Raw genomic sequence first — 17,763 nt, forward strand, 5'->3', positions numbered from 1 at the left:
CAACCAGTCCACAGCATGGGGTTGGAACTGGGGGGGGCTGTAAGGCCCCTTCCAACTCAAACAATTGTATGATAGTTTTGTTGTATGATAATTTAGTTCTATGATAAATTAGTTACAAACTAATCTAAATCACTACATTTTATCATCTCTGGAGGAAAGAGTAAAGACCATCCTGACAGGGCTTCAACCTTGTATTTATAACCTTGTATTTATAACCTTGTATTTATATATAACCTCCTATTACTTTTCTGAAATTATTGGTACAATGCTAAAAAAAAGAGTTTAGGTTTTGTTAAATCTTAGTCATTTAATAACTTGATGGTATGTGATTTGCTAACGAGTAGTAGATAGCAGCAGTACAACAACAATCCAGGCCTATGAGCAGAAAAAAAGGACCAGAACACTGAAAGGAAACAAAAGCTTGTAGAAAAATTTACTAACACTGGGTCACTGTCTTCTGGATTTTCTTCCCACAACTGAATGGAATACTAGGGGAAAAAAAAAAAAGATATTTATCACTGCCTTGAAACAGTGAAAAGCAAAAAAGGCTACTAATGGAATATGAATTCACACTGACAGTGGTAAATATTGAAGTAACCCACACATTATTTTCAATGTAAAATCAATAGTTTATTGCCATGCTACAATTATTATTTTTTTTTCCAAATGAAGTTGGCACTGGTAAAGGGGAAAATGTTGTCATAATACATAATACATCTTTAAAAATGAACATTTGGTAAGCTTTCTCAATAAGGATAGCTTAAAACAAGTTTTTTTGTTGTTGTTTTCTGTTTTTTGTTTTAAGATTAATGTGGAATGGCATAAAAATACACTCTTTCTGCATAGTATAATATAATTTTCATAAAAGAAACATGGAATGTTTGTAAAAACAAATTCATTGATCAGGGCAAATTAACTGAAATTTTATAAACAGTTTGGCAATGATACTCTCACTGTTTAGACCTTTTTATATAAAAGAAATAAAAATCTAGAAAGCTACCTTTATACAAAGTTGCTATATTTATGCCTTTAAGTAGGAAAAAAACATTTTATAATGCAAATTAGGACATACAATAATCTTACAATATCATACAATGTAATGACAAGAAAGGAACGTACAACATAAGATTTTGGCCTTTGTAGAAATGCGTATTTCTGCATTTAATAAATGCATTTGTGGCACACTGGTGACTACTGTATTCTTACTCCTACCAGCCAGCATACATGATAGAACTGTCGTCAGCTGTACTGTAAGGGCAGCTCTGCAGTTGAGTTAGAAACACAGACAATTTTTCACGAGACATAAGGTGATGCTGCAGCAGACTGAGATGTAACACGCAAAAAAAGGCAACAGGCCTGCTGGTTGAAACATCTGTATTGGGGGGTACTGTACAACATTACTGTCATTCATACCAGAACATTTCATATACATTCAGTTATTAAGTACCAAAGCCTTACGGGTGAGAACATCTGTCTTCGAGATTTGGCAAATTTCAGGGAAAATACAAAGTTAGTACCAAATATATAATATATTATATATAAAATGCAGGTGTATGATATACACACATTCTAATGCAAAAAAACTGCATTAATATGGAGTTAAGTTCACTGATATCCATTCCTAAGTAACACAACCATTACAAACACAGGTGTAATCCTGATCTTTCACACACTTTAGAATCACTTCCTCTTTCATACACAATAGTTAAAGCAATATATATGCAGGTATGCCTAAGAAATCAAAACTCACATAGTAATCTGAACTCTGACCACAACAAATAGGACTTTTGTTTTCAGTACATGTAATTAAATATATTTATATTTTTACAGTATTTTTAGACCATTCCTGAAGAACTCGACCAACCAGGTCCTCAGGTGTAACAGAGCTGCTGTCAGCAGATCTCAATCTTGCAGGCACACACCCAGAGGCCCAGAAGCAGCTATGAATCAGTTGTTTGGCTTCAAGGGATGCTGCGCGAGCCCCATGCGCTAGGAAGGCAGAGTCCCTGATGACATCAAAGCTCCTGCCTCAGGCTTCCTTTTTCACTGCCAAAAGGAAGGACCAGAGCAAAGGACGCACCGAGCCCAGGCTTTCTGGGCTGCTGGCAAGTGGTTGGGAGCGACCACACATGGCACGGCCCTGGCACTGGGGAGCGGCAGGGGGAGCTTTGTGGCACCTTCGTCCTAAGGCTTCCCCAGAGAGCAGAAGAGCTGCTCCTCCACATTCATCTCTTGATGGTTCGTTCACCACATGTCTCGGTCGGGAGCTGTGGCTGGGACCCCAAGGCATGAAGGACTTTGCAGACACGCAGGAAGACGGTCCCTGTTCCAAAGGGCTCAAGCCTATCTCACAATCGTATTTTTACAGAATCTCCTTTATATACACATATTTGCTACATAAAATAGAATTACACCGAAGTAATGGGTATATCAGAAAACAGTGTCACAATGTATGTATATTACTGCACTAAATAATTATTAAAACTGCAAGAAAAAATTCAAAATGCCCTTTGTAATATATAAAAATATAGAAATATCCAACACTTGTTTCATCAACTTTAAGGTACCTTTATATCTCATTCTATCTGTACACCTACATATTTCCAAACAAAACACTGCGTTAATCTGGAGTAAACACCGCATTAGGAAAACATCCTCATAAGACATCTGACAACTTAGTCACATACCTTACAGCACAGTATCACAAGAAATAACGTACACATGGTCAGAGTTACAGCTGCTAAGACTTTTTCTTAGTCAGTTATCTTGTCCAAAAGAGGAAGCAGTTTCTAAAGACTGTGAAAAGGACTTTTGCTCATGACTTTGTCTCTTCAATGCATGCTATGTCTGAAGGACATCAACAACCCTGACTCCATCTTAACGCAGTCTTTTGTGGTGGAATTTTATTTTTGTTGGTTTTTTTTGGAGTGTATAATAAAAGATGAAAATGAACTTAAGTTGATATGAAGTAAATACTGTCAAATATAAACGCCTGATTTGCTATATCAAAGAAAAGATGGGGAAAGATCTTATGATTAAATTCCAAAGCCACCTAATTCTGTCTATCAAATGGAAGGATCAAATTTCTTTTGGTCTCTTGGGGGTTACATAAAAACTTCAGATCCCAAGTCAACTATTGGTTCCTAATAAATGCTTTTTATCTTATTTGCAACCATTCAGTTAGTTTGTACAGTGCAAAAATAAATAGAATTCACTACTGAATCCACTTTACACAAAGAGGAGAATACTGCTCAGAAATAGAGGTCCAAATCATATAGAGCATTATATGCTCAAAGCAGTACATGAAGCTAACCAAATTTGCAGTTTTACTTCCCCAACAGTGAAGACAATCTCCTGTTTCATGATTCCATGTCAGTGTGAAGTAGTTACAGAAAAACAAACAGATTCTGAGCAAACACACCATCAAAAGTCCAGCAAAATCAACTGCTGGTCAGTTTCCAGCAAAAGAGCAGCCCTTTCTGACATTGTTTTGGACTTGATACAGTCAAGATCTTTCTCTGGTCTCTCCTATACTGAAGCCCTTGTCAGAGGTTCAAACACACAAAAACGTTTAGGTATCTGGGGGCAATGAGGGGGGTAGGAAAAAAGCAGGTTATGATAGAAAGTATGTTTAAAACCCTTCAGACTTCTACAAGTGTTTTGTAGATTTTAATAGGAATAGTGTTTTGATGCACACCATCAAATTTAACACTTTAATATGCAAAACTTATCAGGGGAAAATAATGGCTAGAAGTCATTTTTAAATTTTCTTCTGGAGCCACAGAGAATCACTACAAAATTAAAATTAGACTTCCTCGTATCAATTTGAGGCAAAATATTTTTGTTATACAACCAACGGATTAGATTCTGAATGTATTTCTGGTACAATCTTTATGAACTTTTGGTCGCTGCATCAACGTTTTCTTTCCTTAAAAGATACTCTAATGTCTTTCACAAGTCATTGCACTGAAGGAATATCTACAGTTAAACGTGTTTGAAGGGCAGCAGCCAATAGCATGCTACGGAAGAAAAGCAGAACTGGTAGTGGTGTTGCCATTCATGCATGACCTACTGTGTGGAAACTTTATGTCTTAGGTACTAAAGAAATTTGTTACCTACTTGAAGTTTCTCATTCTACACACCTGTGGGGCCAAAATAAATACAAGCTAAATACTGTGGTGAGACTTTAGCTGAAAACTGAATCCTAAATTACAGACGCTAAACCTAACAACACAACCTTTAAAGAGACTGAAAATACATTTACCAACTCTCAAAGGGTAAAGTGCATCACAACTACATCTACTTCGAGGATCATAAAATAAAGAAATAAAAGGAATGCTAAAGATGAGCAGTGCAGGTAACAGGGACTACCCAGTACATTTGCAGCTTACACAAAACAAGAAAGCATTATTCCACCTGTAGAAGAGGATAAAAAAATATAGTCCTAGAAAACATGGTGCCAGATTTGTTAATGTGACTAATGCTACAGAAGGTTTTCACTTCACTCTGCTTGATATTTTATTTAGTATATATTAACAACAAGAAGAAAAATAATGCCGTGGCTTTGCATTTAGAAATCATGGAGAATAAAATCTCAGGAAGTTCTCAATTCTGGGGACCAGAGCTAAGAAAATACCCCATGTGAATTAGTGTGAAACTTGCATTAAAAAAAAAAATACGCTGACCACCTCTTGGATTTGAGACAAGGATGAATGCATAGGACAGTGCACCAGAACTAAGGAGGGGTGTTTCTTGTAATTTTGGCAGCTCACTTTGGATCTGCACTAGGTCTGTTTCCCTATCTGACAATTGAGAGTATTATTCCTCTGCCCCACAGGTGTGTTTTTAAGGACTCAGTTAATCAGAATTTATGAGGCACCTGTACTGTACAGATGAGGACCAATTATTTCTAAGCAGCAATCTAGATAAACATATTTGCCTCAAAAAACATGCTGAAGCAGCAGGTTGGCTCACAAATTTAAGTGTGCTTAAATGTACGTTCTTAAGGTAAGAACAAGAATCACACCAGTATCGTTAACCCAGTAATGTGCAATGCCTCATCATTTCTCATCAGTACAAGCCTGGTCCACAACACAAGGTAAAGCAAGGGAAAAAGATGTGAAGGAGCATTAACACTGCAGACCTGTAAAAATCTCTAGTTCTAGGAGGCCTTTGCCTTCTTGAATACCAAGTTCTCCCCATCAGTCAACAAATCTATCGCAACAGTTTGCATAGGTTGACAGTGAAATCATTAATTATTTCATTCAAGTTCCTCGTAATGGTCTCAACCACACCCAACTCTTACTTCTGCAAATTACGTTCTCTGTAAGTCTGGCATTTCGATACCACAAAGTCTGTAAAGATTAATTAAAGTCTTTCAGAGTTAAAAGGTTGCCTGATATCCCTTAACGATGTGGCAAGAAACACGTATTTCAGATGCTACCGTTGCTACCTCTACTAAGCTGAGAGAACTGAGAGAAGACCAAAGAAAAAGTTAATAGAGGAACAGGGATACACTCCAATTTAAAAACTTGAAAAAATATATATTTCTTTAAATAAAACAGTTTTAAATATTGCATGAAGACCCTTATTTATTTTCCAGATCTTCAGATGGCTTTTCTTGCATCTTTTTCCTCACAAAGTTCAAGGGTTATTTTACATCACACCAGTTCACAAGTGTCAGTTCCTTTACAATCACAGGCTCAGAGTAATCTCTGCTGCTGCTAGTACCAAGGTGCACCTGCAATACTGCCAGAATTATTCGGAGCATCAAAAAAAAAAAAAGAAACAAGTTCTGCTAAGGGTGCATCTGGCATATTCAAATGACATTCTGCTTGGATGTACCTGTAACACCGCGCAGCAATTATTGAAGCCAAATTCACCAACTGCAAAAAGAAAAGAAGTGTACTCATAGATAATACTACCTTCAGATAATTTACTACATATCTTTCTAAATTATACTATCAACTATGGATGTACATTGCTAGAATGTACAAATTCCTACAAAGAACTAACAAGTCCAGTACCCTGACTCCCACGTAACCTGTGTCTGAATCTTTAGAGGAAGACAATAACTGCATAATAAACCTTTCCAGTTGTGCAATAATGCATGCTGCTGGAGAGCTGGAGTATCTCAGTCAGGCATAAAAAGGTACAACGCTGGACGAAGACAAACATTTGACCTTCAAGAGTCTTTCTTTGTCAAATGCAGAGAGTAAGACGGACACACACACAACCCTGAACAATAATTAAAGCTATGTACAAAATTTTGACTCATAAAACAACAGATAAAAAGAAACACAAATGCAAAGAAAGGAAGGCACAGTGAACTAAGAAATGACAGAAGAGCCTTAATTCATATAGCCAACCTGTGAATTCCTTCACAAAAAGAACTCTTAACAACATTAAAATCCGCCTGATTTCACAGGGAACGCGATACGCCACTTGGAATTCTCCTCTAGCTGAAGCAGCTTAAGGCTGGGTTTAGATGTGTTTATAGCACTGATCAACAGACTTTGATGTGACCTCTCAAATATCACACAACTTAAGAAAACTACTGGGAATTAGATGCCTTCTTGCTCATATGGTCTTCGAAGAAGAAAAAAGAAAAGTGTGGTGTTTGTATCCCTTGAGATGAACCAATATATCTTCTGTACATCAAACTGGGTGAGTTAATGAATTACATACACTTCATTCTGAAGGAGCCATGTCAGTGAGAAATGAACGTAGGTATTTGTCTTGAAAGATTAGGTTTACCTGCTAATAACACATATATCAAGAGGCTTTTAAAAGTGTTATAAATGCCATTAATGACTATAGGCACCAGACCAGAATATTTATAAATTCAAAACTGGTATGTCACTCAGACTCTAATCGATTTAAAGAGGCACTGTGAAAGGTGGTGATGCTGCTATGCAGTAATTACTACTGTAGAATGAAATAGTGTTACCTAAATGAATACTTCTCTACATTAATTCCCTTTAGTTAGACAAGTACATGAAGTATGCAGAAAAAGTTCTATTAGTCTATAAAAGGCGTTAGTGTTAAGAAATGCAAACTACTTGCATCTTCAATTTTATAAACTTCACAAAAGGTGCAAATGATTTAATGCTTCCCAGGCTCACATAGGCAGGTCAGTACTGTTATGTCTAGTTTTCCTAGAAGTACCATCATCTCGGGGCAGTGCTTTTTGCAAGCTTGACATAGCAGCAGTTCTTTCAATGTCTATCACAGCATACAGCTCTGTGCGCCTGGTTGGAGTTTGCGGAAGTGGAGTGGTGGGGGTTTTGGGAGTCTGAGGGTTGTCGGAGTCACTACCACCTTCCAAGTCAACCTGTATATAGTTGAGCTGCCTGTGTTCTAAACTTGGACGTCTAATGTCAAAGTTAAAGACTGTTGGGGTGCAGTCCCGACGTCGTGGAAATTCTATTTTATGAGCACTTGATGGCACTGTTACATTCTCTGTATTGACATAGTTATGCATTGGATCTAGGTTATTGTGGTAGCCATTCAGAGATGGGGTCTTTGGTCCTAAACTTTCATCTTCATCTCTACTCAGCTTGCGAGATTCCCAAACAGGAGGCAAGGATGGCAAGTTCTCATAGTTCAACAGCGCAGTTCTCCTCTGAGCAGAGTTGTTAATGTTCTGGGTATCTGAGGTACTGGTGGATGTCAAACGACCTCTCCTGACCCCTGAGGCACTAGGGATTGATAACCTATTTATATTTTCATACACCAATTTATTACCAGATGGTGTTTCTCTACGTTCATCACTGTCGTACCCAGTGTCCCATTCACTATTGTTTGTGCTGCCGCCACTGACTTGGTCTCTCCCAAGCTGCTCCAGTTTCTCTCTTTCCATTAATTGCCTTTGAACAGGGGTTGGTCCTAAAACAAACTTGACTCCTTCAGGCTCCAGGAGAACCTGAGCATCTCTGTCATCAGTACACATCTGATCTTCTTTCACTTTAGCTGTTTCAGTGTTTGAAAGCTTTGATTCCAGTGGCGTGTGCACACTCGAGAGATTCTTTCTTTCCTCTTGTACGCCAGTAGTGTTGACATAAGTGTGCACCTGAAAGGAAGAAGAAAATTAAATAAAAGGAAATTGTGCCATCTTTGGCACATTTTGCTGAGCTGTGCTCTATTTTTATTGCTGTTTTATCTCTGGTTTTGTTACTGTTACTCTAAGGAAAGAATAGAACTTACACCCCATATTAACAATTATTTCTATCTAATTGTTTAGTTGTGCCCTAGTTGAAGCTTTCCAGGTTCAGTTCCAGCTCTGCTTCAGTCAGGGTTCTTTAACCCAGCTCATTAGTATGTCTGGACAAATTAGTAAAGCACAGTTCTACTTTGTCCTCCCATACCACGACAGTGATGACCATCAATTCCAGAGTCACTTCGGCTAAATTTATTTTCCTAATTTCCACACTGGAAAGGAAATCTACTGTCTATTAAAAATAAAAAAATAAAACTTAATAAATAAAACAAACAATACATAAATAATAAAAACAAAAAAATAAAAGCAAAAATAAAAACAAATCAGGACTGTGCCTTATATACCACTCAATTCCAGAGTGAGAATGAGATTAGCTCTACAGAAAGAGCAGGCCATTCAAGAGCCAACAGCTTCCTCATACCAGAAGCTGAAACAGAAAAACTGATCACATTTCCATGTGAACTGTGGCACTCAGAATAAAGAAGCAGCAGGAGTTAACACCACGTGCCACTAAGACAGACAGGAAGATACTACTAATTTATCCTTCCTAGTTCCCACGTCAGATCAGCATAAGGCTGAAAGGAAAAGACTAGAGTAAAGAACACCACCTCACAGCTTCTCTGTCAAGCTCTACAAACTGAAGCGTTACTTACGGCTCACTTGACTCTACACTGGTTCTTTAAACTCATTTAGTCTGCAGCAACAACAGTAACTCCTGGGATTTTCTGTGGTGGCTACAACCTAATTCCCTCCCAAAAGACAGTTTACTTTGTAATGCTTACCTTCTTTTATTTCCAACAGTTTCCTGTCACCAGATTATTTAAATTTAACTAACATTTTCATCAGCAACCTGAACGATGGGAAAGACCTCAAACTTTCTGATAGCTTTCTTTCTCAGAATTGTAAGGTTTTCACTGAGGACCTCAGCAACCTAGAGAAATAACCTCACATAAACCTCATGAAGTTCTGCAAGCCAAATGTAAAGTCCAGTGCCTGGCACGGAACAACACTGACAAGATGGGCCAGGAACCAACTGACTAGAACAGTCTTGTAGAAAAGCACCAGAATCCAAGTTGAATGTGAGTCAGCAGTAAGCCCCTTGCAGCAGTGAATACAAAATGTCTATTGGTTTGTGTTAAAGCAAAGCCAGTAGGTTAAGGAAAGTAATTACTATCTTCAATTCAGTACTGCTGATACCAAATCTGGACTGCTGGGCTCCCAGGAGAAGAAAGACATCAGTGTACTGGAGAGAGTCCAGTGCAGGGCCATGATTAGAGGGACTGGAACACATGATATACAAGGAGAAGCTGAGAGAGTTGTCCTTGTTTGCCTTAAAGACTAGGAAGCAATTCAATAACTCTTTTCAACTATTTTTAGACAGTTAAAGAGAAGACAGAGTCAGAAACTTCTTGGAGGATTCAGCATAAGCATAAAGAGCAATCAGCACCAGCTGTAACAGGAAAAAATTTGCTAAGGGAAAAATGCTTTGACAATAAGGGTGATCAAGCTCAGAGACACTGTGGGTTCACCACTTCGAGTATCCCAAACATGACAGGACAAGGCTTTGTGCAGCTATCTCCTCTAACTCCACAGACCTAAGGGACTGTAGAGATTTCTTTTAACTTAAATTATTCCATGATTTACCAAGTAGAAGACTTACATGTAAATAATTTTGACTTATAAAATTTTTGAAAAGAACATATGTAAGTACATGCTTTCAATACCTTTACTCACATATAAAAGCTTCAGATAGTTTTACTCCCTCAGTGAGCTATCCTAGAAAATATCATTTTAAAGAGACAAAACAAGTACTTCTCTGACTATTAACATATAGCAGAAATACATGTGACTGAAAAACACAAGCCTCCAGAACAAACGTGAGAAAAATCTGAACAAATACTGAACATGAACAATACAAGGAAAATAGAATACCCACTTGTTCCTCTGCTACAAGAAGAGGATGTGTTGATTCTTCACCAACAGAGGGGAGACGTGCACTTCCAACAGAAGGATGCCTGCTGGAAGGATGCGATGAAGCATCTCCAAAAGATGGATATCTGGGATAGCCGTTAGGTAAACTTTGTGCATTGAACCCAGGAGCTGATCCAATTAGAAAATAAAAACCTTATTAGAATATAACATTTTACTGTATAAACAGGGACTTTTTTTTTTGAGACTTGGTTTTCTGTTTCTCTGAATTCCTACTTTCAGATATCCTGGTAACTTCCTGGGATGAGCTCAAATCCTCCAGCAGTTTTCTTAAGACTTCACTCTACTCATCTATCTACCCACAGCAAGTTTCCAAACCCACTGTAGGTGCAATATTATTCACTTTTTCCTAACCAAAAGGCTGGAGCACTGACTAATGCTACCATCTCTCTGAAACACTGCAAGTAAAATAGGGTGATATGTAATAGAGCAACTGAACAGGTATTTGCTGAAGCAGTGTTTTTGTGGAAAAACAAAATTCCTGAAGCTTATTTCTTAAAGCTGAAAAACTTGACTACAGCAATTTTGTTCCCAGGATGTGAAACTCTGTAAGCAGAATCCTTAGCAGGTAACTCAGGATAATGTGTCACTAGCAATTAACCACAACGCTGAAAACAGCATTGAGTTACTTAAAATTTCATGCAAATTAAGAAAATAAAACACAAGAGTTTAAAACTAAACACCACACTGTTTTCAGGTATGTCATTTGACAGAATAACCATACTTACTGGTAGGTGTTCGAGGGGTTCTTGGAGCTTCCAACTCAGTTTGATGGTTATTCCTTTCTACTACTGGTTCTTCTACCACATTTATACTATTATTCTGCATTATCTCCTGCAACATATTAAATAGCTCTTCTGCACGTGCACATTTAAAGGCAAAGATTCCTATAAATAGACAAGAAAAAAATACAATTAAAATCCTTTAAAAGAAGCATAACTGACAACATATATAACTTTCAAGCAAAAGAAGCAGAATCCACATCGTGAATACCTGTTCAGGAAGAAAAAAGTTTAGAAATTTTTATTGCAGCAAAACACACAAATACACTGAAACCCCTTCAAGTGTTTATCTGATAGGAGAATACATTTCCCATGCACCCAAAGTTACATTGAAACAGAAACTGATTCTCTTAAAAGCAAAACTAAGTTTTGAGGGCTAAATGAGGGGTAAAAAAGAAAAAAAAGAAACAGCAAGATTTTTTTTGAAGTTGATAACAAGATGCCTACAAAAAAACAAATGAAATTACCATGATGCTACAAGATCACATCTGTTAAACCAAATTTCTATTACACTGCTATAAGATACCTGCACAAGAGGAAAGAGGAATTTAAAGACTGCATAAAAGTTTGGTTTCTTTCAGAAGGTTAAAATGTAAAGCTAGTAGGACAAACTGCATGAAACAGACAGTAACAAACCAATTGGTTCTGGCTTAAAGGGATAGACACAGAATACAAAGTCAGCAGCAATACCGTGTGTTTTACGTGTGTATTGTGCCACTTTGCCTTCGAACAGCAGGGAGCGCCCCAACTTACCCTCACCAGCAAAGTCGCAGCTTTGGGTTATTCTTCCATTGAAAGCATGAAGTTAAAGTTGACATGCTTGTTAAACGTGGGTGCAGGTGCTCTTTTTTTAAATGAGTATCACAATCATTAAAACACTCTTCACTAAGACCACCGAGCTGTACTGCAATAACGCAACATGCTGGCAACTACTATCACCATATATTTATTTACACACACACAACTGCATGAGAAGTACCAGAAACGCTTCATGTGGCAGAAGCTCACAGACCTCACTGGGACTACACCAAATGGGCTGAGAGGAATGACTGTTAACAATCCATATTCAGCTGGCATGGTGAATAAGCTCCACGGTTGCAACACAACAGCTGTAGAGCTGCTTCTACTGCTTTTCCCTAACAAATGAGCCAGTTCTCATGCAATAGCCTATGTTTCATTTTTGCTGCATTTCCAAAACTTTGTACTGGATACTTAAACCATATCAGACCAAAATAAAATAAAATAAAACAAAAGAATCAAAGAAACAAACAGCAAGAGCACTGACTAATACAATCAGTAGAAGTGTTAGGGCAGTATTCTTCAGTGTATTCCCAAAGGAAACATTTTTTGGTCATCTCATCAAATGAAGCTGAAGTTTTGTAACTGTGCCCACAAATGCTACTGTAGGTCTTGGGAACAATGCACCATTGCAAAATGGCAGCAGGAAGAACATTTTCTGGCAGACTTCTTTTGTCTCAATATTCAAAGTACTTAATATTATGTAAGGAAGGCAAGAAACAAAAGGAGGAAAGGGTTGCTGCTCACAAAGTCTGTTTAGTTTTCTGTTAAAAAGAAAAAAAAGAAGGGAATTAGAAGGGTGGAAGACAGTTGAGGAGTCAGTGAAACTCGCAGACTTGGTAAAAGGCTGTGGAAAAGAACTTGCAAAATACTGTTTTCAAAGGAATTTTATTAGTATCTATTTTATACACTTAAAAGAAGCAGTAAATTAAACCTACAAAAATCCATTTGAGTGCATTTTTTCAAACCAAAGTTCACAATTTTCTCCTTAGAAGTCTGAAAAGGTTTAGTTTATACAGAATTCTGTAACACTTGAAAACATCTCTATTTCTCACTAGGAGTTGAACTGAGAATGCCTTCTAAACTCTTACTGTAAAGTAACTGTCTGCCCTTACCTCCGCTTTGATAATGAAGTCTGACCAAGTTTGGTTAGGATCAAGTTCTTTATTGTTCCTAACTTAATAGTGAATTTAAAAAAATATTTCGCCACTGCTAAATAATGTTATTTACAGAGACACTAGCAAATGCTGGAAATCCCTAAGAAAATAAAAGCTCAAATTTCACAACACCAAGTGCACAGAGCTGCATTACAATATGAAGATGTGAAATGAGGCTCAGACTTCAACCAATACATCTACTCCTCCATCAGGGACTGCTGTTATGAATAGCAGTAGGAAAACCTATCTCGGCCAAGATGGGGCTGATCTCGGAGCTGGAAAGGAAACAGACTTTTCTCTGATTAAAGCCAAACAGAAAATAACTAAGTGCAGCTGGAGTTCATAGTCTTCATATAAAAATTTGAAAAAAAATTGAGAATCACTTCATGGATACAAATAAAAGTGATATGAGCTTCAAGAAGATGAAACAGAAGTGTGATGCTGAAGACAACAAAAACAAGGTAGGCATATCCAGTTCATTCTAGTGTTTCAGTCTTTTAAAAATATAAAAATAGCAAACTGTGTTCAGAAAAAGATTCCTCCACAGCCCCAGCTTTCCTTGCCCTTCCTTGAAAGCCAACTCAAACCCCAAAGGCAGGAAAATTTCCCCGTGAAGACCTTCCGAGCTGACCAGAGCTTGCAACCCAAAAACACCAAGCACTCCAGACCAAAAACTCTGAACAATTCAAATCCTCTCATACTTTTTTCCAAAAATTGCATCCATCTATAAAACTACACCCATTATAACCCTTGTCAAAGGGCAGGCAATTACATAATAATGATTAAACAAGTCCTCAGATACCAAATACATTTCTGAAAATCTTTTTATACAAAAATTTTAAATACCTTGTCCAGTTTGACACCTTCTACCACTTTCAAAAGAGAAAAGATTTGAGTCGTAGCCGTAGCGACGCAGACAGAGGTAGTGCCATTTTACAGAGTCCCTTTTACGGGTGTACAAAATTAGTTCTGTATCTGTAAGTTCCATTATGCCAGAACCCAGCTCGTTACCATCATCATCCACATTAATAACCTATAGAAAGGAAGTCAGATAGCATTAGGTAAGTATCTGTTGGTGCACCAATACTACTGTCATCTCAGTGTTTCACTAATGCACTCTATCTGTTCCATTATATGAATTGTGATCCTTGAGGTAAAAGTTTAAGAAAAAAAACCTCACCATTGCTCTTCCAACCCAGAATTAAAATAACACATTTAAAAGCAACATGAGTGAGAATATATAACATTTATTTTAAATATCACCACAGATTTTGCAGTAAAGGCATTTAAGTTCAATGTGAAGTTTTAAACTGACACTACATACACATTTTAGTATTTACACGGGGATACCTCAGATAATGAAATCTTTCAAAGTCTTGTTTCTAAAACAATTACATTTGCTTTGTCATGTGACCCTTCTTACAGCTGAGAAAAGGACTGAGAAGAGGCTCTAAGATAAAGCTTCCTTCACATACCTGTAGAGCTTTGCACTGTGCTCAGACTGCTCTAGATTGTTTTGTCTGTCATTTTAATGTCAACAAATAATTCACATACCCTATAGTTATTTTATGTGAAAACATGCGTACAGCTTCTATGTTTATTCCTTCTGCTCTTACACCAATTGGAGGTCGTCTGCATCCTTTATGGAATTCTGACAATGTATATTCTCCCCAAGATGTATTTTATAAGAAAGAATAATACCAAAAGCAGCATTGTGAGATAGGAAATATATAGATACACAATAAAAAGGCTATGAAAAGATCCCTATGGTATCAATTACTTTTATTTCTTAAAGAGGCATTTTCAAGTTGAAATCTAGTCAGTTCAAAAGAATTAGGAATAGTTTCATCTGCCACTGAGGCTTATGTCAAATTTCTTCACTTTGCAAATTACATTCTTTCATCTTCTCCCCCCTGCTGCTAAATCAGGGAACCACACGAACAGTAGAGAAAATCTACAAGGAGAAAAAGATGAACTTGTTGCACAAAGTGATGTCAAATGCTTAGAACAAGACAATAGAAAAAATATTTTATCCTTCAGCTTTTTGTACTGATAATATTAAACATTTCCAGAAATTCCCATTGTTTTAAAGCTCATTTCAGTGCTGCCTTAAGGCAACATATGAATCATTTTTCACTATGGAAGCACTACATTCTTTTGCCAACTCAGAGAGTAAGTTTGGAGCACAGAAGCAAATCTGAGTTGTGTGACTATGCAAAGGTATGTTCACTTAAAGGCACCGACTTCAGTAGCTTTTTGTTAACCATATGAACAAGCGTCCACAAGCTACTACATTCCAGTGATATAAAGGATAGAAAAATGAAGAAAAATGAAATTTACTTAAGTAAAGGAAAAAAAAAGTTCTCCACATGATATAATAGTGATCGTCAAGTAAAACCTGCAGTCCTGTAATACTCCACCACTGACCCCACTTCCAGGTTCATAATCACACTTACCAGTTATGCCTCTTACTCTACTCACATGATCCATAACCTCCCAGAAATAAAGGTGTTTAATTGGGCCCTACCAACTGCATGAAGCTGTACCAAAAACTCAAGGCTGCTTCTCCTTCCTGAAGATTGAAACTCAGCCTTGTCTACAGAATTCCTGTCGCTGCTGCTAAGAAAAGAGTTTTCAAAGGGGCAAGACAAACCCGTAGCCACAGACACCTGCAGGTCTGCAATGCTTTAACCATCAGGTAACTCTTCTCCTATTTTCATTTAGGTACTTTTCATCATATTCCTACCATGCAAGAAAGCAACAAAATAATTCACAGCATACCACACCTGGTGCTTACCTTAAACTTGTTTCGATGGTTATCTGGGACAGTTTCTTTATCTGGACAGCTACAACAGCTACCCATGACTTCTTTAAAAGACCATGTGATCTCTAAAGTAAAATCAACAAATCACAACCAAATCCAATGTGATCATTTATGTGAGCACCATCAACAGAACAACCCAACGCAAACTGCTCCTTCAATTACAGTTTTTTACAATGAATTCTGCCGTCATAATTAATACAAGATAACAACTATTTTTTAGGAATTAAATTAGATTTAACCTCAAGGAGTGACTACAGTAGGCCATGGAAATCCTACCAGCAATTGAAGAGACCCAATGGATTGTCACCTTAATCCCTATGGTAGGGCTTGGGGCAGGTGGGAGAAAAGAAAACCACAATGGCTGCAATTTTCATCTCCTAATCCAAGTAGGCTTGGTTTCTACCTGGCCCCCAGTTTCCCTTAACCAAGCACTCCTCAGCTCAAGACTGCTGAACACAGAGCTGACTGGCTCCCATACCAGCCCTGCATTGCAGGTTGCCAGGCACAGGCATCAAACACATGAGCACTGGCTGGGGGAGCTCCAGGGCTGCAGCTCAATTGAAGGTGGAGGTAGCCCTGTACTCAGCTTCTGTGCTTCTGCTTTAAAACACTTCCCATATAGCAATGCACATTCAACTGTTACCAAAGTAAAGGAAAAAAGAGCCCTGCATTCAACACTTTTTTTTTTTTTTTAACAACTAGTTGTTTTTTGGGGGATTTTTATTTATTTATTTTTTAATTCCTAATTTAATCCTAAGAAAACTTATTGTGTTATACAGTCTACTCTATTTACTATACAACAATAAATATTCAACTCTTACCATGTCTAAATCAAGAAAAATAAACATCTGTTATCTCGAGATTTAAAATTAAAAGATTTTTGTATGAATGGTACACAATCATAGAACAGTCCACTAAAACTGCCACAGAACAAAGTCTCAAGTTTCTTCTTCTATCACCCCACTATTGTCAATCTTAAACATAATGTGGTTGGTGTAATATGATTGTTGTAATCATGTGACATTCTTTGCATTCACCATAAAGGTAACTCAATGGTAAACTCATCAGACTCTTCAAAACACTTAACTGCAGTAAACACAATAAAAAAAATACAGAAAACTGAAGTAAATGTAATTTGTGAAAAAAAATTAAGAGTTGCAAATAAAAACAAAGAGTTTTAGAAGATGCCTGAAGTACACCTACCAAAGGGGATGTAATCAATCAATAATCACACAAGCTTGTTACTTCGTCTCCAATATATTCTAATATTAAAACTTAAGAGTACCAAGAACCATAATGCTGCTTCAAAGCAGAAATGGGAACTAAAGCAGTGAGGAAGAAGTGAAACTATCAGAGTTAATATCACTCACCTAGATTTGGCCATTAATATTCCCAGCTTCTGTTGCGGCATCAGGGCTTCTGTCATACTTCAAAGTGTCATTGCTGTCTTGTCACAGAACTAATCATTTGACCTAGAACTAGGAAAGTACACAAAAATGTAATTTTTCTTAATTTTTAAGATAAGCTGCTAAGTCAACTAACCAAATACATACAATATTTTGTTTTGGCAATATTATGTCAAGCAAGATCTTCATGGCTAGGCTGATTCTAAAGTAGAGCTTTAGACATATGCTCTCATATCTTATGAGCTTCCTAAGCATTTTAGTACCATTTGGTCTTGGAAGAAAATAATCCAGCATTGCTGTCTGTAGGGTAGTCTTTTACACTGGGAACACCAACCCACCTTTTACCCAGTTTACTGCATAGAAAAAATGCAGAACCCCTATAATACTTCACACTTACAGAACCAAACCACGGCAGACAAGCAGTGAAACACACACAGCTTACTCTGCTTAAGTCTCTTGCTTATCTCCTAAACACATACAAATGCCAACATGTATGGCTAACACATCACCCTTTCTCAGCACCCCTATTAATCATAAATTGCTTCAATTCACTGGTTGTTGCTACGGATTCTTGGAAAGACATCAGGAA

The 17,763-nt window shown here is 37.3% G+C and overlaps 1 protein-coding gene across 2 annotated transcripts in view; it reads right to left on the reverse strand.

The window, feature by feature from the left end:
• Positions 1–3,746: 3,746 nt before the first annotated feature.
• Positions 3,747–17,763, reverse strand: part of FRS2 (fibroblast growth factor receptor substrate 2) — a 43,195-nt gene continuing 29,178 nt past the window's right edge. For both annotated transcript variants that reach the window (XM_065743317.1, XM_065743318.1), the window contains exons 2-7: positions 17,139–17,246; positions 15,742–15,833; positions 13,791–13,977; positions 10,936–11,094; positions 10,155–10,318; positions 3,747–8,071 (exon numbers count right to left, since the gene is read on the reverse strand). In XM_065743317.1, coding sequence (XP_065599389.1) covers positions 7,121–8,071; positions 10,155–10,318; positions 10,936–11,094; positions 13,791–13,977; positions 15,742–15,807 — 1,527 coding nt within the window. In that variant the 5' untranslated portion in view covers positions 15,808–15,833; positions 17,139–17,246 and the 3' untranslated portion in view covers positions 3,747–7,120. The remainder of the gene's footprint in view (positions 8,072–10,154; positions 10,319–10,935; positions 11,095–13,790; positions 13,978–15,741; positions 15,834–17,138; positions 17,247–17,763) is intronic.

Source organism: Cyrtonyx montezumae, unplaced genomic scaffold (assembly GCF_038088225.1).
Source record: "Cyrtonyx montezumae isolate F1298 unplaced genomic scaffold, pur_monq_1.0 scaffold_3, whole genome shotgun sequence".
Taxonomy (NCBI): Eukaryota; Metazoa; Chordata; class Aves; order Galliformes; family Odontophoridae; genus Cyrtonyx; species Cyrtonyx montezumae.